Here is a 25,422-nt window from a genome sequence, read left to right as displayed (position 1 = left end):
CTTTCATCATATGTTACAATGATACAGTACCAATACCATAAAGCTAGACACTACTGAAGTCAAATTGGGCGTATCTCCCCCAAATACACTTACATCTTCCGCCTGCACCTGTAACTTTGCCCTCTCCTTGGTCAGGAGGTTCACCTTCTCCTCCTCGCTCTGCAGATCCTCAATGGCTTGCTGCATACAGGGATGAAACAAAATGGCTGAGTCTGGCCCACAGATGTAGCTTAAATCATTAATCCCCTATTGGGATCGCGTGCATCTGTCAGCCATATTGGATCTGAGGAGCCATGATGAGTTCATTTGGGTTGTTCAAGGGAATGCAAAGAGTGAGTCCTCTCTCTCCAAAATCGATAACAGAAGACTGACACAAAGTCATTGGGGTGACATGATGTATGTAACCCCACCATAACATCTGACCCTGTGACTGTATCCCTCATAACATTTTAGGAGCTTTGAGCCATTTCCATTCCCATTTCTCTCACTACTTGAATTGCTAAACTGTAACTTCCAGACATCTTCCATCATGCTGGACATATATAATAACCAGTCAGTGTACTGTAGGATAATGGCTCAGATTCTAAATTACTTTATCAGATTATATAGGATATCAAGCTGCTACTGTTGGTTACAGCATCTGGTATGCATTACTGTACTGGGGTTCCTATAGCTGCAAGTATAGGGCATGATGGATGGAAGGAGAGAAACAAAGAGAGAGGGAGAAAGAGAGAGAGAGAGAGAAAATCCACACAAGACACACACGCACACACATGCACATGCATACATGCTCTTTATAGTGAGAGTGATATGCATTTCTGCAAACCCTCTCATAATCTCCCTTCCTGTTAGACCCAGGGTCGACCTTTCACATTTCACCCTGACCTCACTTTATGACCCCTGGGGACAGTGTGTTCTCACCATGGGCTGAGCGCCACCAGGTGTTAGTACTGGGTGAGGTGAGGAGAGGTCAGTAAGTTCTCACCTGGCTGAGTGCCACCAGGTGTTAGTACTGGGTGAGGTGAGGAGAGGTCAGTAAGTTCTCACCTGGCTGAGTGCCACCAGGTGTTAGTACTGGGTGAGGTGAGGAGAGGTCAGTAAGTTCTCACCTGGCTGAGCGCCACCAGGTGTTAGTACTGGGTGAGGTGAGGAGAGGTCAGTAAGTTCTCACCTGGCTGAGCGCCACCAGGTGTTAGTACTGGGTGAGGTGAGGAGAGGTCAGTAAGTTCTCACCTGGCTGAGCGCCACCAGGTGTTAGTACTGGGTGAGGTGAGGAGAGGTCAGTAAGTTCTCACCTGGCTGAGCGCCACCAGGTGTTAGTACTGGGTGAGGTGAGGAGAGGTCAGTAAGTTCTCACCTGGCTGAGCTCCACCAGGTGTTCTTTCTCCTTCTGAAGCTTTTGGACAGCTTCCTCTCTCTGGGACAGCTCCTCTGACAGCTTCCTGACTGAGCCGTCTGAAGACTGGAGGATGAGGGGGAGAGAAAGAGGAAATTAAAATCATCTGATATCATAAAACAGATCCCATTGTATTTGTTACTTATCTTCCCCAGACATGTTGCTAAATAGAGAAAAGTAATAAACCTTCGAAAATATCAAACGAGTATAAATCTGTCTGTGCAAAGAATACCACAGTGCATGTTTTAATCTGGAAGTCATTTGACTCTTAGGCAATGTGTTTTCTACTGATACAATAACCATGATGATGGTTTGGGAAAACAGTTGCATTAGTCCATGGCTTTGCAGCCAAACCATAAAACAAGTATCCCTTCGATGACCAAACAGATTCCATTACTCTCAATCTGTTCTTCATGAACATCAAAGTGGATGTTGCATGTAGCATTCTGGTCCCACTTCGGCCATCAGGTTCTAATGAACCAGGGGAACAGTTTGGGACTGTCAGGACTTTGAAATACAGATAAATAAATCAGAAGGAATGGAGGAGAGGGAAATGATTTAGTTTAGAGGAAAGTGGTTATACCTCATTATAAACAGGGTAGTTTGGATGCTGATTGGCTAAAAGCCGTGGTATATCAGACAATATAGCACACCCCCTCGGGCCTTATTGCTTAATTATGTTTATTATATATATTTTTTATGAAGTTGCAAGTGTAGCACATATTTTATGACAAATACCATAGAAATGATAAAAGTGTACAATAAAAATATTGTGCAACTCAATCCCAATAGCCTGCATTCCTTGTAACTTATTTCATTTTACTTTGATAAAAAAAACACCCATATCTATAGTATTACAACTGTTATGACAACAAGACCGACTACTTACTAGGTGTGAAAGCACAGTGCCAATAACTCCACCATGCAGGTCTAGTCTTGTAGATCCCAGTGTACTGCATCCATATTGAAACAACCTAGTTTTCTACTGTACATGTCAGGAAACCCACACGAGCCAACAAAACATTCACATAGTTCAAGGATTTGACACAATTATTCTTTGTTTCTCAAAAACCCCTCTCATGCCAAATACACTCTGAGTACCATATTAATTGCCTAGGTAAAACGGACTAATTTGACAAAGTCTAAGTCAAAGGAATTCAACTCTCTCCATCATAGACAACCAATGCTGTGAGTGCAGTACATTCTATGAAGCATTCCTGAGTAAAGATACCATCTAAATCCTTCCATAAACCTCAATGAAATAGCTAAAGCTCTGAGGGGTTTGTAACAGTATATGTTAACACCCCCTCTATTTACCTCTGTCTGTACATGTAGTAGTCACACTAGTTTAACATTTAGATATTTACAATATACTCACTCTCCAGGGACTATTAAAGTGATAAAAAGGAGGACAGTAAAAGCATGAAATTCAATACTGAAAGCCAGAGGAAAACAGATGAAGCAGAGAGGTAAAGTAGAACTAGAAGCATGTCAGTATAGTGCAGACCTGTTCAGGAGTCCCAAATCAAGGACGTTCTCTTGTTTAAATAATATCTCTCTCCGCTCCGGTTTAGTGCATTCAGTGCTAAGCCATACCGAATGCATAAGGAGTCGGTTGTAGCCTACCTGTTTGTCTCTCTCGGTGGCAGTCAGAGCACTCTCCAGTTCCTCCAGGTCTCGTCTGAGGCTGCTGTTCTCTGCCTCCAGCCTCTCTCTGTGGTGGGCCAGCTGGGTCGAGCACGCCTCCTCCTCCTCCAGGCGCTCAGATAGGCCAGAGAGCTGCAGCTCCAGCCCACGCCGGGCCTTCTCCAGCTGGGCACAACGGTGATCTGACGCCTGGGCACACTCCTGCTCCTGAAGAGGTGGAGAAGAAGACAGGGATGAAGCACAGAGGGTCAGGAGGTGAGTAAGGGAGGAGGAGATGGAGCATGAACAGGAGGAGAGAGGCCTCAGGGTTGAGGGGTGAAACAGTGAGACAATGTAATAGTGGTGGAATGTAAAGGCAAAGAAGAGACACGACAGAGAGAGGACAGTAGGGTAAATCATTTCGCTTACATAGAGAGACAATCATATCCCAGACAGACAGATGGAAAACCAGCAGAATGCCTTGCATCAAGAGTACTCCAAGTCGTGAGACACTTATCCTCCCTTTCCCAACCCTCTCTCCAATATATAGTGGGAAAAAATCATCTCAGTGACGCGTCGAGAGAAAGAAAAACACTGACTTGATAAGCCAGTTTTACAATAACACAAATCATTTATCAACAGCTGTCCCAAACAGGACAGATTTGAAAGTCTGTCTTATTTGGTGCCTGGTTGATGAGTGTCAGCTATTTTCTAATGCACCAGTCATCATGGTCAAGGCATTTGGAATGAGGCTGAACTGCATACCCAAATATGTGTCAATTTGCAAATGTATCTTGACCACATGTTCCATCTGAATATATTTATATAAATGTGTTTGTGCTGTGCTCTTTCTTCATAATCTCTACTTTATCTACCCAGCTAGTGAGTTATGTCACATTTTTTAATTTTCCAAAACATAATTGGCACTCTCTTTTCCCAACCCTTAATACAGATTATCCAAAAGGTTGGCTGGTGTGTTAGGATAAATCACTGTCTCAACATTACCAGATAATGTGAAGATACTGTAAAAAAGTTAACAGTACAGACACACATGTAAACACATCAATGCCCTCTCTCTCACACACACACACACACACACACACACACACACACACACACACACACACACACACACACACACACACACACACACACACACACACACACACACACACACACACACACACACACCCTCCAACCCAACACACCAGTATACCCACAATAGTCAGTCTCTGTTCCAATGAGGTACTAAAGCTATCCCAGTCCAGTTCCTCTGGTTCAGGATCCACCTGCAGCCCGTTGGTCTCTTCCGAGTCAGAGAGGGAGTGGCCACGTCCCTGGCCCCGCTCCACAGACATCACCTTAACCCGACGCCTGTCAATCAACCTGTCAATTGACCTGTCAACACTCTCTACCTACCTACCGCACCTCAACAGTAACCTAACACCCTTACACAGTCCCTGTACTGCACCTGTATCAACTGCACCTCCTTAACAGGCCAGGTAGACTTATAGGTTGTAAATAAAGTTCCATGTAACACCTCTACCCTCTGCTTTTCTCTCCCTGTGATTGGTTAGCGGAGGTTCAGGAGGGTTCACTGTAGAAGAGAAGGTACTAATTCACGGTTTGGTCACCACGGTAACTCCACTCAGCACGCTGCGAACAGTCAGTCTCATTTCTCTCTCCACATAGCCCACTGTTTGATTTAGTGCTGCACACCTGCAGCGGTATGCCCTTAATCTCTCTCTCTCTCTCGGTTGCTTTCTCTTTCTCTCGGTTGCTTTCTCTTTTTTTCCTGCTCAATCAAATACTTTTCTCCCCTTTAATTTCAGTCTGTTGGTACTTGCTACTGTAATCCACACATTCCTCCTCTGCTCTCCTCAATTCTTTCTTCGCTTACAGTCCCCCAGAGTAGAAAACAGAATCCCACTTCTCTGTGTCCAGTCCTCCACTACTGTACTGCTCTCACACTGCAACAACAGCCTCTCCTCCTTTCCTCCCCCTCTTCTCCTTCGCTCCCTTCGCCTCACCCGTCCTGAAACAGGTGTCTCTCTCTCCCTAGTGGCAGAGGATCCAAAGGATTCCTGGAGGGACTGTAGGAAGGTGTAGGATGGCAGGTCATGTGAATGGCTTTAAGTTATCCTCTTCAGTCCCTTGGTAACACAACCCTTACACTGTCAAAGCAGTCAACTAAACAACACAAAGAGACGAAAACAAGGGCAGTGTCGCAAATATGACTCTTTTCTCTCTCTTCTCTCTCTCTGTTTAAATTAACAGCATAAAGACCTTATGTGCCCACCACGCCCACATAGTTTCAACAATGCCAGGGCATTCATCTAGACAGGGACACAAAGGCCATATTGTGCCTTAGGTTCAAGTGCAGCGGATTTTCTTGAATGAACCAGCAGACGAAGCGTAGAGACTAGGCTAGACTAAGCATACCCACTGGGCACAGACGTCAATTCAACGTCTATTCCACGCTGGTTCAACGTAATTTCATTGAAATGACATGAAAACAACGTTGATTCAACCGGTGTGTCCTCAGTGGGTTCTCTATCTGTATTGCTGTACGGAAGATAACATCAGTGGTTTTACATCAGTGCTTCATTAAGTAGTTAGTATTGAGGGTTCTCGTAAAACAAACCAACCAGGTGAAACGGAAAGCATTCTTGTTGTGGTTTTGAATGAACGTCCCTTCTGAACTGGACGGAAGCTTTTAAAGTAGAGGCTGAGACTTGACCACCACCTGAGCACGAGTTATGTAGACTATGTGACAGACCAAGACAAACCTAGTTTACCGCATTGATCATGTTTGAACAAAGTGTTTTGAAGGTTACTATGAAAGAATCGTTTGGCACCAAAACCAAACCTCATAAATAACCCTTCTGAATTCCTCAAAAACTAAAGCCTGCAGTGAATCTTCAAAACTTGACCACTGACTGAGCATAAACAATGTGAGGGAGGACAAGTATGCTACAAATGCCTCATCCAACCATGGCAAGCTTCCATCCATCTGCAGAAAAAACAGTGAAACAAAACATCTTCTCAAAAGATTGCTGTATTTTCAACATTATGTTAAGAGTTGTGCTGTGGACAGAACAGAGGAACCCGTTCATGTCTGCGTAAAAGCCTGCAGTAACACCCACATGAACTACACAGACCAGAGACACTCAGCATGCCCAGACAGTGTTCAAGCACCGCTCACATCCAACGCTAACACTGATCTTTTGTAGCAGATAACATGGGTGCCAAGTATGGATATGCATTCAGATGGATTTGGGTTGAAGGAATCTGAGAGACTCTCTTCTATCAGAGGAAGACCCGTTTGTGTTATCAATGACTGTCATTTGATTGTTCTGACCAAGCAACTGCTATTCCATTTCACATCATGGTTCCGTAGTTCGTTGTTAAAAAGATGTAGTACAGCTTCTATGAACTGAAGCAAATGTAATATTATGTGGCGCACTGTATTTCATTCAACTTTTGGTTGGAGTGATAGTCTTATCTTCCATATAGGCAAGGCTATAAGACTAAGCTACAGTAAGGAACTCACAGGTGCAGAAGTATACTAAGGACACAGAAGCCATTATGAAGGCTTTCTCGAAAGCCCCTATGGATGTGGAAGATTATGAAGGTACAGTTTATGTCCCTAGACAGGATAATATCCAGCTATTTCAAACAGCTTCCTTGCCAAACTGCATCCTTCTTCCCCCTCCAGAGAGAGAGAGAAGACTAGAGAGATCTATGTCTATTAGATTACAGGAAAACCGGAATCTAACCACATTAGACAGTGAGCGGCTGCTGCCTTCCAGGGTTTCTATGGCAGAAGAGAGAGTTGAAATAGAAGAGGTGGAAAGTTCAACCAACAGCCTCTGGTTGTTTTCACAATCAAACACTGCTGACATGAAATGGGATTATTCAAAAAATAAAAGAAAGCATATCCAAACAGTCACATATCTGATCCCTTGGGCAGCACCTTGGCTGGATACCTCTAAGAAAACCCTGTCTTACTCCCTCATCTTTCTCCCTTTTTCAACCTCTCTTCTGCCTGTCTCTCTCCCTACCTCACTTTCACTCTCCACACAGTTGAAACCAGTCCAGACCCTCTTTACCCTCTTCATCACTCTCCTTCTCTTTCTCTACCCTCTCCAGCACACACATTTGCAGTCCTTTCCTTGGGCCCTAGTACCTCTAAAACCATCCCAGACCCTCTGTACCCTCTCCTTCACACACACACACACACACACACACACACACACACACACACACACACACACACACACACACACACACACACACACACACACACACACACACACACACACACACACACACACACACACACACACACACACACAGTACAGTACAGTACATCTAAACCAGTCCAGACAGTCCGGAGACTACTGTTACTAGGGCATCTGGATAGCTCTGAAAAACGACTCCACATTTATTTACCATTAGCCGTAATTGAAGGGTAAACCGAGCACTTTTCTCTGTTTATGTGTCTTTGTCCTGACACAGCTTGAAACGCTACCATTTCATTTGGCTAACTTTTACTGGGGGAGCTAAATGAATTTTTTTTTTTTACAGGGGTGTCTGTAGGCAACAATGTATGGGAACATTAGAGTTGAAACAGAGATATTATGTTAACCAATGAGAAAGATAATGCATGATGTAACAAATAACACACGCACGCACGTGCACACACACACACACACACACACACTAAGAAGAAGGAATAGATCATTTCCTGATGACAGAGAAAGCTGGGAGGTGGTGTCCCTCTGAGCCCACCAGAACTCCGACCAGCTCCGACATCAGAAAACTACGGGATAATGAAGAAAGGGACAAACTTCCCTCGAAAACTGGGAAGTGCTCCTTAAGCAGGAGAAGTCAATGCTTTTAAAGGGAAATCCAAAATAACCTGCGTGTGAACGGTCAGCCATGAGGCAAAAGTTACGACTTCGAGATTCCAAATTACACTTCAATATGTCAAATTCAGACAGTGATAAACTGTGTGTGAAGAGAGCTGCAGTGGTACTTTTTAACTCCACGATGTGTTCCATTGGAGCAGGCTGAAGGGCGGCCTGACGGGTCTGCTAAGGAAATCAGCACCAGTAATGGCCAAATCCCCTAGGCTGGATTGGGAGCTTTCTTTGAAACCACTGGCAATACCACCAAATACACTCTCTCCCTCTCTCTTTTCCACTCACACTAAATCATTTGCCCTGGTGTGTGTTGCCTTTTCTACAACTTCTCTAGCCTGGTCCCAGATCAGTATGTGCATCTCTAACTGTTGTTATAATGACAGATCTGTACTTATCTGGGACTAGGCTACGACTTCTCCTCTGCAAGTCAGAACCCTATAACAGCCGCAGTAGCATAATAACTGTAATGCTAAGTAAATGCCAGACTGTTTGTCTGCTGCCTTCTTGACATAGATCTCTCTTGATGAACAGCTTTAATCTCATCTGGATCACCTGGATGAATAACTCAAAAAGTGATAACTTATCCTATCATTCTGCCACCCTTCTTTTCAATGGAAGGGAGCATGTCTATCAAAGAGTTCTCCTAGCAGTTAACCAATCAATCACTGTACTGCCTGAGGCCACAGAGCTGTATAATGCCTGTTATTGGCTCTGAGAGAATCACAATAAAAACACACAACATCTCTATCTTCTCTCTACAGTAAAACAATGTGCTGGAATAAAAACGGACACTGAGAGAAAGTATCATTAAAACAAGCTGGTACTGTCTGGCTCTTTTTCCCTCTTTCCATCTTTCCCCCTCTCTCTCTCTCTCTCTCTCTCTCTCTCTCTCTCTCTCTCTCTCTCTCTCTTTCTTTACTTCTTTCTTTCTTTCTTTCTCTCTCTCTCTCTCTCTCTCTCTCTCTCTCTCTCTTTCTTTACTTCTTTCTTTCTCTCTTTCTCTCTTTCGCTCTCTCTCTCTCTCTCTCTTTCTTTACTTCTTTACTTCTTTCTTTCTCTCTTTCTCTCTCTCTCTCTCTTTCTTTACTTCTCTCTTTCTCTCTTTCGCTCTCTCTCTCTCTCTTTCTCCAGAGACATATCATTATCTAGTGAGTATTATTCGCTGGCGGTTGAAGTAATAACTACGTTCAGAATCCCTTATCATGCACAAATTTGCCCTTGCAGACACATCCCATCCATGCCATTTGTCAAGTGACGAAGCTCAATGGAAACCAGATCGACTAACAACACAATGAACGACTGACAACGTCAGAAAAAGTTGTGTACACAACATATGGCGAAGAGAGAGAAACCGAGGGAAGGAGAGAGAGAAACAGAGGGAAGGAGAGAATCAGATGGACAGAGATACAGACAGAGAGAGGGAGAAAGGACAACAGACAGAGAATTGGGTGAAGGTAAGGGGGACTTAGAGAAAACAGACGTTTAGTAAATGGAGACTTACAGCTCTGTATTTAGCGGCCACCTCATTCTTGTCCTTGCCGAGTTGTGTGTTCTGTTCCTCCAGCTCTTGCACCCTGGCTAGCAGACGGTCGCTCTGCTCTATAGCCCTCCTCAGCTCCTCTCTCTCCCTCATCCCTGCCTCCTGGGTCTGAGTCTGAGCTTGAGTACACTGCTGCAGCGACAGAGACCCAACCTGCAGCAATACATACACACAGACAACGCTCCTTTAGCTGGCTGGCTGGCTCTCGCTGCTGTCTGGAGTCTGGACTGCTCCCCCATCACACACACACTCTCTCTCTCTCACACACACACACACACACACACACACACACACACACACACACACACACACACACACACACACACACACACACACACACACACACACACACACACACACACACACACACACACACACACACACACACACACACACACACACACACCTCTCTCTCTCTCCAGATGGGGCCTTCTCCTGGCCCACTCTCTTTAAAACAATATAAAATGTCCTCCTGTGGGCTGCTGCTCCCCTGTTGAACCAAAGACCTCTGGACAAGGAAAGCAAATACCTCAATACTGCTGCTGCTGCTGTCGTCGCAGTGTCATCTAACAGCTCTGATATTGACAGGTGAGAAATAAGAGAGAGCTGGGCTTATGGAAACGTACACAGAGCTATAGTGTGTGGAGAGAGATAACATCTGTTCATGTTATCATACTTTAACATGTACGTGGAGGAGAATCCATCAGAATAGAGCAAAGTGATTCTTAAATCGTAGCTAGATCAGTCAGACATTTACACGAACACCTGATTCTGTTGTCTGTCAATGAATCAATTGATATCGTCCCAGAGGGAATTTTACTGTAATTCTCTGGAAACCCTTCCAGACCATTCCATATATTGTCCTATACAATATCTCCAGCTGTTCCTGTCACTGTAGGAGTTTCATCCTCACGTACAGTACAGTGCATTCCAGGAAGTGAGCTGTACCTGGCACGCAAGGGTCAGAGGTTAGAGGTCAGACAGCTGGTGAGCTGCTTAGTGAAGACAGATGGAGATGACAGAATGTTAATGATATCTTTACATGTTTACCAAGTACCAGCCCTTGTCTTTGTCCATGCGTCTTTCTCATCAGCACCATATAGCCTCTGACCGTAACACATCCCCTACACCAGTCCATGAGTTTTCTTTAGCTAAACAGTCCTCTATCAAAGGTTGAGCCCCCTGACAAGTTATCACAAACATACAATAACACTCTCAGTGGAATGCAGCCTGCCATGAGAAAATTGGGCCTGCTTCTCTAAATCCAATGTTTTTTCTTTCAAATACTTTAGGTGCACTTGATTGAGCTTGGCAGCTTGCCCAGAACAACAGAGCCAATGGAATTGTCCCAAAAGTGCACATCAGGCCACCTGGCACACCAGACAATTAAGCTAAATGAAGTTATTGAAAGAAAACAAATAGTATTTTGACCTGCAGGTCTGAGTCCCAGGAACGTTCCAAAGGGATTCGAGGTGAATCAGAGGGAACAACAGAGGTTTAGGAACTAGCTCTCTCAGTCCAGTGTATAGTCAGCTCAAGTGCCCTCTCTGCTATAGAGTCTTACAGCCAACCAAAATACAGTGGTAGAGAAGGCGTAGTGCGGTCACCAAGTTCGCAGTCTCATTCATTTGCACTGCTCAGGGAAGGGAAAATGCCACTCCTGGAGAACGGTAATGCATCCAGGCTTTTGTTCAAGTACAACGCTAATACATCTGATTCAAATAATCTGATATATTGTAAAACTAAAGGCTAGATAGGTTATTTGAATCAGATGTCCTGGGTGCACACACTGCAGCCCACTGTTTAAAGTGCATATTGGCGCAGCGGTCTAAGGCACTGCATCTCAGTGCAAGAGGCATCACTACAGCCCCTGGTTTGAATCTAAGCTGTATCACAACCGGTTGTGATTGGGAGTCCCATAGGGCGACGCACAATTGGCCCAGCATTGTCCGGGTTTGTAAATAAGAATTTGTTCTTAACTGACTTGCCTAGTTAAATAAAGGTTAAATAAAAAATTAATCGTACTGGTGACTGAACCAGCCTAAAACTGTGTCTCAAATGCCACCCCAAAAGTAGTGCACTAGGGAATAGGGTGACACTTGGGATGTACATCATGCCTGATATTGTATTTGTGTGATAAACTAAGCCAGACTATCAATGCGTTCTCGTGCATACTTGATCTCTGGAACAACACTTCATATGACGGTACAGAAACGTCCATATTTGAAGTATTCTACATGGCACTGAAGTGCACTTGGCATGTAACCTTGGCCTACATGCTGTCCAGAACAATGAGAAGTCTCGCAGCCATCATTTAGACTTTTACTGTGCACCAGGGCAAATCAATCTTCTCTTATTTTCTCTCTTTACCTAACAAGAATCTACAAGCAATTCTGGCTCGAGTACAAAAGCATAAATTTGTAGTTTCCTTGTGTGGAAAAACAGATGTGAACAAAATTTCCACAGCTCGATCTAAAGAAGTTTGAAAAGGAAAGCTGTGTAAAACACACACACACACACACACACACACACACACACACACACACACACACACACACACACACACACACACACACACACACACACACACACACACACACACACACACACACACACACACACACAGAGCAATAGAAAACCTGTCGCAGCTTGAGCCAAGGTATCTGTGTCACTGGAAAAGAGCTGTCATTAGCCCAACTCTAACCCTAACCTCAACAAAGGGTTTACCTCTTCAAACTCATGTACAGTTTGTCAACTAACAATGACAGGGAAACATTGAGTCAAGTGTCTGTGGGCATTTGCCTTGTTGTTCAAATATGATTTAAGATGTGTGTTTTTAACCAACATTGAGGATATACACACTGAGACACACCTGAACTTCCCTCGGCTACAGTCAGGTGAATAGACAGTATTTTACTTGTCAGGGCTGGATTTATCGTCGCACTTAACATCATTCTGCACATTAGCTCCATAGCCCTCAGTACTGCTAAGCATGGGGAAGATATTTAAGGTGACACATCAATGGTTCACCTTTCACATAATCACAGTGCTAAGCTATATAAGCATTGGGTATTGTCTGTGTGAATAAGGCAGCTAACCCTGATGAACCTCTGTCTTTGTTAATGTACATCCCCTGCTGCTTGATGAATGGGACTTATTGTGGAGCAGAGCGTTTGTGTTTTGACTTGAGGTGGGAGGATGTTTGTCCAATCAGAAAATGTCAAAACACATATACAGGAGCATGCATGCACACACATATGTACACATACGCACGCACACACATCTACATTTATGCGATTTGTGCACATTGTTACTTTTCAGTGAACTGATCTTTCCATTTGATCAGAAGATACCTTTATTTTTCTCTCCCTCTCTGAACTTCACACTCACTTTTTTCAAGGACAGAGTGGCAGATCCCCGAATAAAGTCCCTCTCATTGATACCGTTTCTGCACTGTTAGTCATTTTATCAGTAACTTATTGTATTAATCAACAGTATGATAAAAGTGTTTGGCCAGTAACCGAAAGGTTGCTGGTTCGAATCCCAGAGCTGGCAAGGTGGGAAGATCTGCTGTTCTGCCCTTGAGCAAGGCAGTTAACTGCTCCCCGGACGTGGATTAAGGCAGCCCCCTGCACCTCTCTGATTCAGAGGGGTTGGGTTAAATGCGGAAGACACATTTCGGTTGAATGGATTGTTGTACAACTGTAGGAACAATTCTAGTACTGGGAAACCAATGATATCTCAACTCCAAGATACTGCAAAGCCCTTAAATGCCTGGAATGTACAGTACTTTCACTGCAATGACCTGAGGGTATCTGTACTGTACCACCCACTGGTTTCTCATCAGTCTGTGTAAAATAATACTAAGCCCTACAATCTTAACGTACACGGTTTCACTTCATAATAAGAAGGTTGTGATGATTTTAAGCAACAACTATTAACATAACTCTGAACCACTACAACACATATAAAGCTAGGCTATGTCCTTAAACACACACAGTACTACTCTAAACAATGCCAGGTGGTTGAAGTGCAGCCCAGCCCAATCTGTAGCAGATTGGTCCGGCCTCTACCTGAACTCTAGTAGGTCCAGGTCACGGAGGTAAGCACACAGACCCTTTGATCACCCGACCACTACACATGCAGGCTTACATCTACAGGTGCTGCGTTTGATCTCTGGGTGCATGTACGCTATTTGATTGCAATTAGATCAATGACATGATTGTTTTCATATGATTCGATTTCATAAGCCAAGGCCCGAGATAGAATTTGTTCAGTACAGCTGTTTTGGGATGCTGAAGAATTCCAACACAGAAACATAGAGCGACAGCAGTCAAACTAGAGCTCCTGGTGATTTAACAATATGCCACGTTCATGAAACACCCACCATCATTGGGAAAATCAAAACACTGTAGTAAAACTCTACATTTCAATTGAGTTTATTTCATTACAAGGTGAGTCTGGTAGGTGTACACTATACCGTACCTGACCCATACACACTGTGCTGTAATGTCTTTACCCATAATAAACAGTATTATTAAGGTGCGAAAATCACACCGCTTTTGATGCCTTCAAAAGCTCTGTGTGTGTGTGTGTGTGTGTGTGTGTGTGTGTGTGTGTGTGTGTGTGTGTGTGAGAGAGAGAGAGATCCCACATGGTCTCCAATGGAGAGAGACAGGCTGATGTCACAGGCTCGTTGATCACACAGAGATATCATCCATCTCAGATCTGACTCACACACTGCTGTACCATCCAATCTGAAGTACCACTCACTCTCAGTATAACTAAACACGCAAGCCTGACGGAAAACTCTAATATATTACATCCTTTCAGAGAACTTTGAGACCAATATTGATTTTCAACAATTCAACCAAACTATCCCCTGAAAACACTTCCTGTTTCCTCAACACAAGATCCCATGTCTGATTGACAGTCTGTTTGCATTCCTTTGCTGCATCGGTGTGAGTCTCTCCAGACAGACAACATTATCACTGTCTGTCAAAGCCATAAACACTCTCTCAAGGTTAACTAACCACTAGGGAAGACTGTTACTCTTCCCTGCTGAAGAGGCAGCAAGTAAAACAACAAATTCCTCCTCATTCAGTCACTGATGTATAAGTTCACTCACTCCCTCCCCCTGCAGGAAGAGTAGAGACCAACACTAGACCCCTAACTCAGGGGGTAGGCCTCCTGCAGAACAGAGGAGGGGCTGTAACCAATTTAACAAGCATGGAGAGAGAGAGAGCGAGACAGACAGAAACAGAACCAGACACAGAGAAGTGGATCCAAAGAGAAGGAGGAGAGGTGGTTCTTACGTGTGCCAGTGGCTTGCTGTGGATGGCGATGATGGGTCTGTACTGACGGAAGTCTGTCTGGATGACACACACTCTCTTCTCCATCCTCACATCTCTGTCTGGGAGCTACACTCCATCCTGTCTTCACCCACCGGCCTCTGGGGAGCAAGTGTGTGTGCTCGCCGGTGCTCTGGGGAGTGTGTGTGAGTTTGTGAGTGTGTGTGTGTGCATGTGTGCTCGCTGCAGCCCTGCTACCTGACCCTGAGAAGAACAGATCTGTCTGGAGAAAGGGAGGAAGGGGGGAGGGATAGAGAAAGGAGGGATCTGACGTGCAAAAAGAAAACAGAAACGAGCTTGAACATTCCCCCCAAACACCTCCCTCTCCTCCTCCCTCCACACCCTCTTTAAAGCTCCACCACCCACTGACAGGGGCACAACACACAGAGACCGTCTGCCCCCACCTCCCCTCCCCGGAGGAAAGCTCTATGTTAACCCCCTACACACTGCACAACTACGGTGAAAATTCACAAAGGGGATTCAGTGAACCTGCTAAAAAGATAAATCATCTTTAATTGTTTGCATCTATTCAGTGTACCGTGTCAGTGTAATTAGTCAAAAGGTAATGACAGCAATGTTTTCTGTAACAGAGCTCTCTACTCTGAGTACTCTGTAATTCTGAGCACAGTAATCAGTGCAGCCAAACTGAAAATGCTGAGGCAGAATTCCCTTGATCCTCCGTGAAATCGAAATACCTGCGGAGTTTCATTATAATCAAACCAAACACTGACAGCAAAACATGTTTTATTATAGCTTTACTGATCAAACACACAGGAAATATTGTGCATGCATTAGAAAAGTAAAAAATGGAGTGTCTACACTACTTATAAATAGTTGATTAATTAACGTTTATTACTTGAAAGCTATTCTAAAGCATTACCAACATCCATCGGTATTTCCCCACATTCATCCGATCTGTCTGTAGTCATTAAATTCTCTCTATACAAACACTTCCTACAGTACCTGACATAACCTGTCCTTTCCAGGTTAAGCTCTTTAGAACTCACATCTGACAGGACTTTTCTCCTGCAGACTACATCCCAACATCTCTACAGGCAGGGAAAGAGATAAGGACGCCATGCGTGACATTACGTGTTTACTTAGTAGGTGGAAGAAATGACAGGGAGGATGATTGGTTTGTTTCATCTTGGGGCATGCAGAGGACAGGTCATTTCACTTTTTAATCACCATGACAGTCGAAAATATTAATTTCACCAGCATTATCTGACAAAGAAGATCGCATGACAGTACATTTCAGAGTTTTCCACAAGCACCAGGTTGAAGCAGATGGAGTTGAAGAATTTGACCTCGCTGGAGATGTCAAGTTCACTTTACTGTACCATTTTACCTGGATGACTTTGTTTAAAAAATCAAGGCTTTTTCTGCACTAGGTCAAACTGTACCAACATTCCTGTTATGAAAACCTCCGACGCCATTCAATCAAACCCGCAGTTTGGTATTTGCTGTAAGCTGTAGCTGTTTTCCCATGGTGAAAAAAAAGTAGTAACACCAGTCTTTTTTTTTTTACCTTTATTTAACTAGGCAAGTCAAGTTAAGAACAAATCATTTTTTACAATGACAGCCTACCAGGGAACAGTGGGTTAACTGCCTTGTTCAGCGGCAGAACGACAGATTTTTACCTTGTCAGCTGGAGGATTCGATCCAGCAACCTTGCGGTTACTGGCCCAATGCTCTAACCACTAGGCTTCCTGCTGCCCAAGTTTCACCGAAGCTGTGAGATGTCTTTTATCATTCCTCCTCCTGACAGTGTCCCAAAAGGGACTATAATACACACACACAGCCCATGCTGTTATCATTTAATGTGTATCACGCCAAACAAAAACCCCATTCACTAAGATGTGGCTCCGAGCCAGAACACAACCTTGATGATAAGCCGTACAAGAGCCTTGGAGGAGGAGGAACAATTATTCCACTGGCATCTAACTGGCTCTATCACAGAGGCTAGGGTTGAGAGGCCTGAGGTGAAGACATTTAGGAGACTGGGAGATGGATTTAGTACATTTATTAAAGAAAGGGTTGGTATAAAGGCTGGGAAGCCAATGCGTTAGAATTCAATCAAACTATCATCTGTTGGCTGCCAGGATACACAACTCTTATTCTGACAACTGGAAGCAGTCTACCTGAGTGGAAGCAGTCTACCTAAGGCACTGCATCTCAGCGCTAGAGGTGTCACTACAGACACCCTGGTTCAAATCCAGGCTGTATCACAACCGGCCGTGATTGGGAGTCCCATAGGGCGGCTCACAATTGGCCCAGCGTCGTCCGGGTTTGGCCGGTGTAGGCCGTCATTGTAAATAAGAATGTTTTCTTAACTTACTTGCCTAGCTAAATGAAGGTAAAATAAAAAACACAAACATGTAAAAACAATTATTTGTCTGCAAAAGAGGGGGGGGGATGTTTCACTCTGCATACAAGTTCATGAGACAATTACAACTGATATGTGATATGTTTGTCAATACAGTTTGAGTAATCAAATCGGCGTGCTTCGAGTCCCAAAAACTGTTGAGGAATCACCTGCAGGTCTTCAGGAGAGACACAGCTAATAAAGAGTCTTGGATGGTTTGGTCCATGGTCATAATGCACCACATTGATTATCCTCATAGGAAGATGCTATCAAACCACCTTATATGACCACCTAATGACAGGCTTTTACCTGGTAATTGCTATAATCTCACTGCCTAGTATGTGGGTGTAATGATAGGGCCCAAAGCACTGTGCACTGTGTGATGCCATCTCTACTGCTCCAGTTAAAAGTTGCTCGTAGGCACAGATCTAGGATCAGCCTACCTTCCTTAGATCCAAACCTTTTTGGGAGTGAAAATCTAAAACTGACCTAGGATCAATTTCTAAGGGGCAACTTGGAGCTGCTCTGTCGTGCTCTAGCATGATCATAGCAGCAGGTCTGCGGGTGCATGACGCACATTTTTGGAATCTGATTAATTGTGGGTTGGTGCCGTGGTAACATTTTGCCTCATACTATACAGTCGCCCAGTACATCCTTCAAATAAACCATAACTCTGGCAGAGAAGGGCCCCCTCGTTTCAGTGTCATCATCCCATCTACGTATACCTTATGACATTTCACATATGTTGTGGTCTGAATCGCAAGAGTATTCAGGGGATCCGCATTGCAGTTTATTAGACAAAGTGGTTGTGGTTAGGTGACAGATTTTAAGCCATGAATGAATGAAAAGCGAGGAGAAAATACACACCAAGATGCACTGAGAGGATTTGAAAGCAGGCTTACTAAAATACATGGTCATCACATGAGTACCAATCTGTAAGCACACATACTGCCCCAAAGCCTCATCACTGAACTGTATGATGAGTTATAGCATGTTGACATTGTGTCAGCTATGATTTGTGACTGACATTCTTTCAGGATTCTACAGTACCAGCGTAAAAACAGTTTCTAATTTACAGTATGTGCTAGCTGTGGCTAACCCGGAGGTCTGAAAGAGAATTATGCATCACTAAACATTTGTTATTTCATGTCTAGAAGATGAAATACCTTACTACTGGCTTCTCGTTAACATCATAGTGCAAGCGGGAACTATCTCCATAAATCACGTAAGGGCGGTCTGGTGTTACGGTGCTGGGATATACTACAGTATATACATGCTTTATTAATCTGTGGAGGAGCTCATAAGAAGAGATGACCGAGATGGTGGGGACTGTAGTTCATGTTCCAGGGCTGTGCATGTATAATATCATACTGTAGGATCTTATACAAGTCACGAGATCTAATCATTTTTAAAAGGAAAGTAAAGAGAGCCCCTCCAAGTCCATGTGAGACACTCCACAATATTTAACGAAATATGGTAGCATTCTGTTCAATATTGCAAGTCTTCGCTAGGTAAAGCCCCGCCTTATCTCAGTTCACTGGTCACCATAGCAGCACCCACCCGTAGCATGCGCTCCAGCAGGTATATTGCACTGGTAATCCCCAAAGCCAACACTTCCTTTGGCCACCTTTCCTTCCAGTTCTCTGCTGCCAATGACTTGAACAAATTGCAAAAAAAATCTTATATCTCCCTCTCTAATTTTAAGCATCAGCTGTCTGAGCAGCTTACCGATCACTGTACCTGTACACAGCCAATCTGTAAATAGCACACCCAACTACCTCATCCCCATATTATTACTTACCCTCTTGCTCTTTTGCACCCCAGTATCTCTACTTGTACATCATCTGCACATCTATTACTCCAGTATTAATGCTAAATTGTAACTATTTTCACCTCTATGGCCTATTTATTACCTCCCTACATTTGCACACACTGTACATAGATTTTTATATTTTATTTTGTGTTATTGACTGTATGTTTGTTTATGTGTAACTCTGTTGTTTTTGTCGCACTGCTTTGCTTTATCTTGGCCAGGTCGCAGTTGTAAATGAGAACTTGTTCAACTCGCCTACCTGGTTAAATAAAGGTGAAATAATTTTTTTAAGATTAAATGGTAATTTATCAATATCAGTTGATGAGAATTTAGAATGGAACATATAAGCCTCTATGGCTTTTCTAAGCTCATTTTAGCTTGTTCCCACAAACAGTGTGACAGTCCCTGAAACTTTTTCTTTGATGATTTGACATACTATACCATGTCTCAAACTCATTGCACACAAGGCTTAGTCTCTGCAGGTTTTTGCTCCTCCCTGTTTGTTTGTTTGTTTGTATTTACCTTTATTTAACTAGGCAAGTCAGTTAAGAACAAATTCTTATTTTACAATGACGGCCTACCCTGGTCAAACACACACACGCTGGGCCAATTGTGCCCCGCCCGGGATCGAACCAAGGTCTGTTGTGACGCCTCTAGCACTGAAATGCAGTGCCTCAGACCGCTGCGCCACTCGGGAGCCCTTGTACTTGATTGATGAATTAAGGTCACTGATTAGCAAGTAGCTCTCCTCACCTGGTTGTCTAAGTCTTAATTAAAAGAAAAAAACTAAAAACCAGCAGACACTAGGCCCTCCAAGGAATGCGTTTGACACCCCTGTACTAGACAATTCAGTCAAGTCAAGCTGCTTACTGGGCTATGAGTCATTCAGATCCTGCACTCTAGTGGTCAATCTGTAGTCAGGTACATTCTAGATGTTCTCTATTGTAGATGCACAGTAGAGAGGCACAAGCAACATGTTTAAAATTTGAGCTATTCCATTTATTATTGTAACAAAGTTGTAGAGTGGATTGCACCAGCAAATGATGCACAATACTATTCAATAGTATAACCTCAACTCTGTACTTTAATACTATCATAACACATCGTATAAGTCCATCTATGAACTCAAACATGAGATGTGCATACTACATAATATATATTAGTAAAGATCTTACTAATTACAAGGTACTGAAGGTGGCTGGCTATTCTCCTCGATATACAACAATGTTCTTGTCAGTCTCGTGAATCTTGACCTCGTAGAGAAGATTGGCTGGTAGCTGCTTGACCATGTTGTCCCAGATATATACAGCCACGTTTTCTGTTGTGCTGCACAGCAGACAAAAAAAAACGTTAAACCATGGAAACTCTGAATCGCGTGCTGCGAACTGAAAATCCACCCGTTACTCATAAACATAAGGCTACGGTCCAGTAGAGGAGCACACACCTAACAACATTGGCAAAGTAGGGGACGTCCTTATCCAGGTTTTTATGGTCCAACGGAATCATGATGACTTCCTGTATCAGGATTATACATGAGTTTGTAAATAACACAGTAATAAATTAATGCACATTTTCCTTATTCTCTATAAATGTGCTATAAATGTGAAATGAATGAAGAAATTAATAGTCTAGCAGCCTACGTTATCAAAGCATAGCCTTCGCTTCAAATCAAAAATTCAAATCCAGGATTGGAAGAAAGGGAGGGTCTCACCTCGATGTGTTGCTTCAGATCTGTAATGTTCATCACCATGCCTGTGTGACGATCGATCTGGAGATGGACAAAGAGAAGCTCTGTGACGGTCTGTGTGTCTCCAACATCCATTACCAAGGAGGCAGACTGCTTTCATATCATGAGAGTGTCATGTGATTTACTGGTGTGTTTCTACCACTAACAACCATGACAACGTTTTGTAAGTCGTTTTTTTATGAATATGGTACGACGCAAAGTCTCAGGTGGGACTTACCTTTCCCCGTACCGTCACCTCTACTACAAATACAAAAACACAACAGAGCCTTAGATAAACATTGAGTTAGACCCAGTTTGAAGTTATGGAACAGGCCAGCTATGTAACCTATAGGCCAACTGTGAATCAGACAATAACTGACAACAGAATTGGTCCTACGTGCATGGTTTGGATGAGACCTTGACCAATGACTGACCTTTATAGTTGTGTCCATGGCCATTGGGATTGTTGCACTTCCCAAATATCCTCTTGTTTACCTCATCACTCAACGTCGGGCTGGAGAGACAACGCAATACATGATGTTTCAATTCAACAAATAGATCATAAAAACGTTTAACAATTTTAAGAAGTTGATGGCTTAGCTGTCTCTACAATAGAACTACAGATCCCATGATCTTCCGGGATTGACGCAACAGGTTATACTCGATTCCAGTTTCGTGGCGTTAAAACTCTCCCTTCTATCAAATAAAACGGCTCACTAGAAACACAATAATATCCAAATGCTTTCCATCTTGCACTCATCTTGCCTCTGCAGCAGTTTCTAGATGGCAACCCTGCATTAAGCTGCCTATTGCGTCGTCGTTTTCAACAACAACAAAAAAGGATTGCACTGGTACCTGTGCAATCGATGGCACGCGCTGAAACTCTGGACTCGTGTGATGTATCCAATGCGCTCTGCTACTTCGTTTCTTGAATCGGCTTGTGCCATTGCAATAACAGATGAACACAAGTAAACAATGTAATTAATAGTCGTCGCAGATGCCGTTAAATAGGTTATGCTGCGCGTGTGGAGAATTGAGTCCACGCCCCCCTAGTCTTTTCATGTCATTCAACGCGCAGCGACAATAGAGTACCACGGTATGAGTTATACTACCCATAAAACCTAGCAGTCAAACGGAAATGGTTCCAATAATTTTTCCTTCATACATTTTTCCCCATGGGCATTTAAAAAAATAATAATTTACAAACTAAAAGCTGTGTTTCGTGTAGGCTTACCCTAGCGTGACATTTTGATAACCGTGTAAACCTCTAGGCCAAGGAGACTGTCAATATATTCGCCTGTATTTACCCGCAAAAACATCTCCAGCTATTACCACGAGCCCATCCTCCCTAATTAAGGTGCCACCAACCTCCTGTGCACAATACCTGTTAGCAAAGGTGTCAGCTAGAGATGACGTGCAGGGATTTGTAGTCTTCCATGATGCCAATTAGCGTTTTCGAATCCGAAAGTAAATACAGCCGACTATATTGATCAAAGTCACCATATCCGAGAGAGATTTACATGGTTATCAAAGCGTCAAGCCAGGGTAAGTCTACACGAAACACGGCCCTTATTAAGTGTTTCTAAAAATTCCCCATGGGAACAATTAATGGTGAAAAAACCATTGGAACTACTTCCCTGTTTGACCGCTAGGTTTTATGACACCTCCACTGTGGGGCTCTAAACCAACTAATATTTTGCACGCAGCACAAACGATGACATCACTCTGTATGGTAATGAGAGAACCTTAAAAATAAAAGCCCACCTTTCAAAACATTGCAGTGTGGATAACGCACAACACCCGAAGTCCCTGCGACTCACACGGAGGAAGACATTGTAATGAACTTGTCAAACAGATCTATATCTGACACATGCTCATCTGCCTTAGGTAAGGGACTGTCATTTGTCCCAACGGCACAGGCCAATGACTTTAATACCGTTATAGACTTCCAAAGTTTTTCCGCAGCTTGAGATTGACTGAATTCTTTGGTAATGGGGTTGCTCCCTTTGCACCTGCCAATGTAAATACATTGAATGAGACAAGTAACCAGACAGGACATAGTGTTAATGATCTTCTCATTGATAACCAGAATGACAATGAACTTGACTCTCGCTCTGAGGACATGATAAGGGAAAATACATATTTTAAGAGAAAAAGCACATGTATACCTCCCAAAAGAAATACCTCTCTCGAAAAATACTGTCACCTAGTTGAGAAAGATGTACATAATCTCCTGGCTAAGAAACAAGAATACAAGATATTCCGCAATATGTCGAAAGCAGAGAAAGAATCTCTTATGGAACTCAAGAATGACTCCACTATCATTATAAAACCTGCCAACAAAGGAGGTGCAATAGTGATGTAAAATGCTGCAGACTATGGAAAGAAAATTCTCAGAGATAATTCATTTTGCAAAGACTCCCTAGGGATCCTACTAATCAATTCAAGTCTCTGATCCATGATGAACTGTTTTAAGTTTTTGAATGAAGAGGAAATTACAAAGACAGAATATGCATATATGAAAGTTGACTGCCCAAACACACCTGTCATTTACACTCTCCCCGAAATTAAAAAAGACGCCAGCTATACCAGGTTGGCTTATTGTGAGTAGTAACCGATCTCTGACAGAGAACATTTCAACCTTTGTAGACCATTTTGTGAAGCCCTGGGTGAGCTCTCTCCCCACGTACACCAGAGACTCTTGATTTTATTAATCTCCTTAAATCTGTGCTCTATACCAGAAAATTACATTTTTTGTACTTTTGATGTTACCATCCTATATACTAACATCTCCCACCAGGGTGGCCTTGAGGCCCTCATGTTCTACCTCAATAAACATCCCCCTAATGCTCTAACCAGCACCAATTGTATTGTGGACTTGGCTGAACTGTTACTAACCTCCAACAATTTTCTCTTCAGAGGAGCCTTTTCCTCCAGACCAAAGGGACAGTGATGGGAAGCACTGCAATGCTCCTAATTATGCTAACATGTATCTAGGAATGTTTGAAAAACAGGTGGTGCTGAATCCAGAACTTAACCCCTTTCTCCCCAATATTTTCCTCATTCTGAGACATTTAGATTATATTTTCCTGATCTATAGTTTATACAGGGACCCAGGAAGAACTATTGGAATTCCATGCCTATCTAAACTCTATGAATGAGCACCTTCGTTTCACCATTAACTATGACCTATCCCAAAGCAGTTTTCTTAATGTGATGGTTATTATGGGCAAAACCTCCCTCTACAGATCTCTACAGGAAACCTACGGATAGGAACACCCTCCGTAGAGGGGACCACTTCCATCCATGTCCACTCATTAAAAGTCTCCCTTTAAGTCAATTCAGCCTCATTAAAATGATATGTAGCTCTGATGCTTCGTACCAGAAACAGACCATGGACTCACACAAAGGTTTAAGGAAAGGACGTATAAAGAAAATTGGGTAAAACATGACAATGATTGTTTTGAAGGGCTAACAGTTGGAAAACCTTCAACCAAAATTAAAAGAAAAAGCTTATGCTTTTGCTTCACCCGATACTCACCCTTGGGGAAGGCATTTAACAGGAAGCACTGGAACATTGTTGACACTGACCCACAACTGAAACCCATCTTTAACATTCCCCACGTATTGTCTTTAAAAGACCCCCAAACGTGAGAGACATTGTGGCCAAATCTGATTACCCCCCTGAAAAAAGGGAAACCTTGGACGGGGTTTCACGAGTGGACAAAAGGAACACCTATGTGAGAATGCTGTTCATTGACTACAGCTCAGCATTCAACACCATAGTGCCCACACAGCTCATCACTAAGCTAAGGACCCTGGGACTAAACACCTCCCTCTGCAACTGGATCCTGGACTTCCTGACGGGCTGCCCCCAGGTGGTAAGCGTAGGTAATAACACATCTGCCACGCTGATCCGCAACACTGGGGCCCCTCAGGGGTGCGTGCCTGGGCCCCCTACTGTAGTCCCGGTTCACCCACAACTGTGTGGCCAGGCACAACTCCAACACCATCATTAAGTTTTCTGACGACACAACAGTAGTCGGCCTGATCACCGACAACGATGAGACAGTAGTCTATGGTTTGGGTGGTTGGAGTCTGACAATATTCCGGGCCTTCTTTTCACACCGCCTGATATAGAGGTCCTGGATGGCAGGGAACTCGGCCACATTGATGTACTGGACTGTCCTCGCAACCCTCTGTAGTGCCATGCAATCGAGGGCGGGGCTATTGCCATACCAAGCAGTGATGCGGCCAGTCAATATGCTCTCAATGGTACAGCTGTAGAAACTTTTCAGGATTTGAGGGCCCATGGCAAACTTTTTCAACCTCCTGAGAGGGATGAGGCACTGTCACACATTCTTCACAACTGTGCGTGTGTGTGTTAGAACCATTTTAAGTCTTTAGTGATTTGTACACCAAGGAACTTGAAGCTGTCTACCTGCTCCACTACCGCCCTGTCAATGTGGATGGGGGCGTGCTCGCCCCCCCTTTTCCTGTAGTCCACAATCAGCTCCTTGGTCTTGCTGACGTTGAGGGAGAGGTTGTAGCTCCGGCACTACACTGCCAGGTCACTGACCTCCCTGTAGGCTGACTCATCGTCGACGGTGATCAGGCATACCATCATCGTGTCGTCAGCAAACTTGATAATGGTGTTGGAGTCGTGCGTGGCCGCAC

General features: G+C 43.6%; 2 protein-coding genes across 2 annotated transcripts in view; both read right to left on the bottom strand.

Annotated features, from left to right (window-relative positions):
* LOC120029640 (myosin-16) overlaps window positions 1–14,889 on the bottom strand; it is a 50,456-nt gene extending 35,567 nt beyond the window's left edge. The window contains exons 1-5 of the mRNA XM_038974927.1: window positions 14,806–14,889; window positions 9,452–9,643; window positions 3,023–3,250; window positions 1,358–1,462; window positions 94–180 (exon numbers count right to left, since the gene is read on the bottom strand). Of these exons, the coding sequence (XP_038830855.1) occupies window positions 94–180; window positions 1,358–1,462; window positions 3,023–3,250; window positions 9,452–9,643; window positions 14,806–14,889 (696 nt within the window). The remainder of the gene's footprint in view (window positions 1–93; window positions 181–1,357; window positions 1,463–3,022; window positions 3,251–9,451; window positions 9,644–14,805) is intronic.
* Window positions 14,890–20,003: 5,114 nt separating this feature from the next.
* On the bottom strand, window positions 20,004–21,979 carry pts (6-pyruvoyltetrahydropterin synthase). Its single transcript, XM_038974994.1, has 6 exons — window positions 21,601–21,979; window positions 21,180–21,259; window positions 20,984–21,006; window positions 20,731–20,787; window positions 20,464–20,534; window positions 20,004–20,345 (listed from the first exon to the last, which is right to left on the bottom strand). Exons 1-6 carry the CDS (start codon window positions 21,690–21,692, stop codon window positions 20,222–20,224), a joined length of 447 nt encoding a protein of 148 aa, XP_038830922.1. The 5' UTR covers window positions 21,693–21,979; the 3' UTR covers window positions 20,004–20,221.
* Between the last annotated feature and the right edge of the window lie 3,443 nt (window positions 21,980–25,422).

Source organism: Salvelinus namaycush, chromosome 35, assembly GCF_016432855.1.
Source record: "Salvelinus namaycush isolate Seneca chromosome 35, SaNama_1.0, whole genome shotgun sequence".
Lineage (NCBI taxonomy): Eukaryota > Metazoa > Chordata > Actinopteri > Salmoniformes > Salmonidae > Salvelinus > Salvelinus namaycush.
The sequence above is the reverse complement of the archived record's forward strand: the minus strand, read 5'-3'. Positions and strand labels throughout refer to the sequence as shown.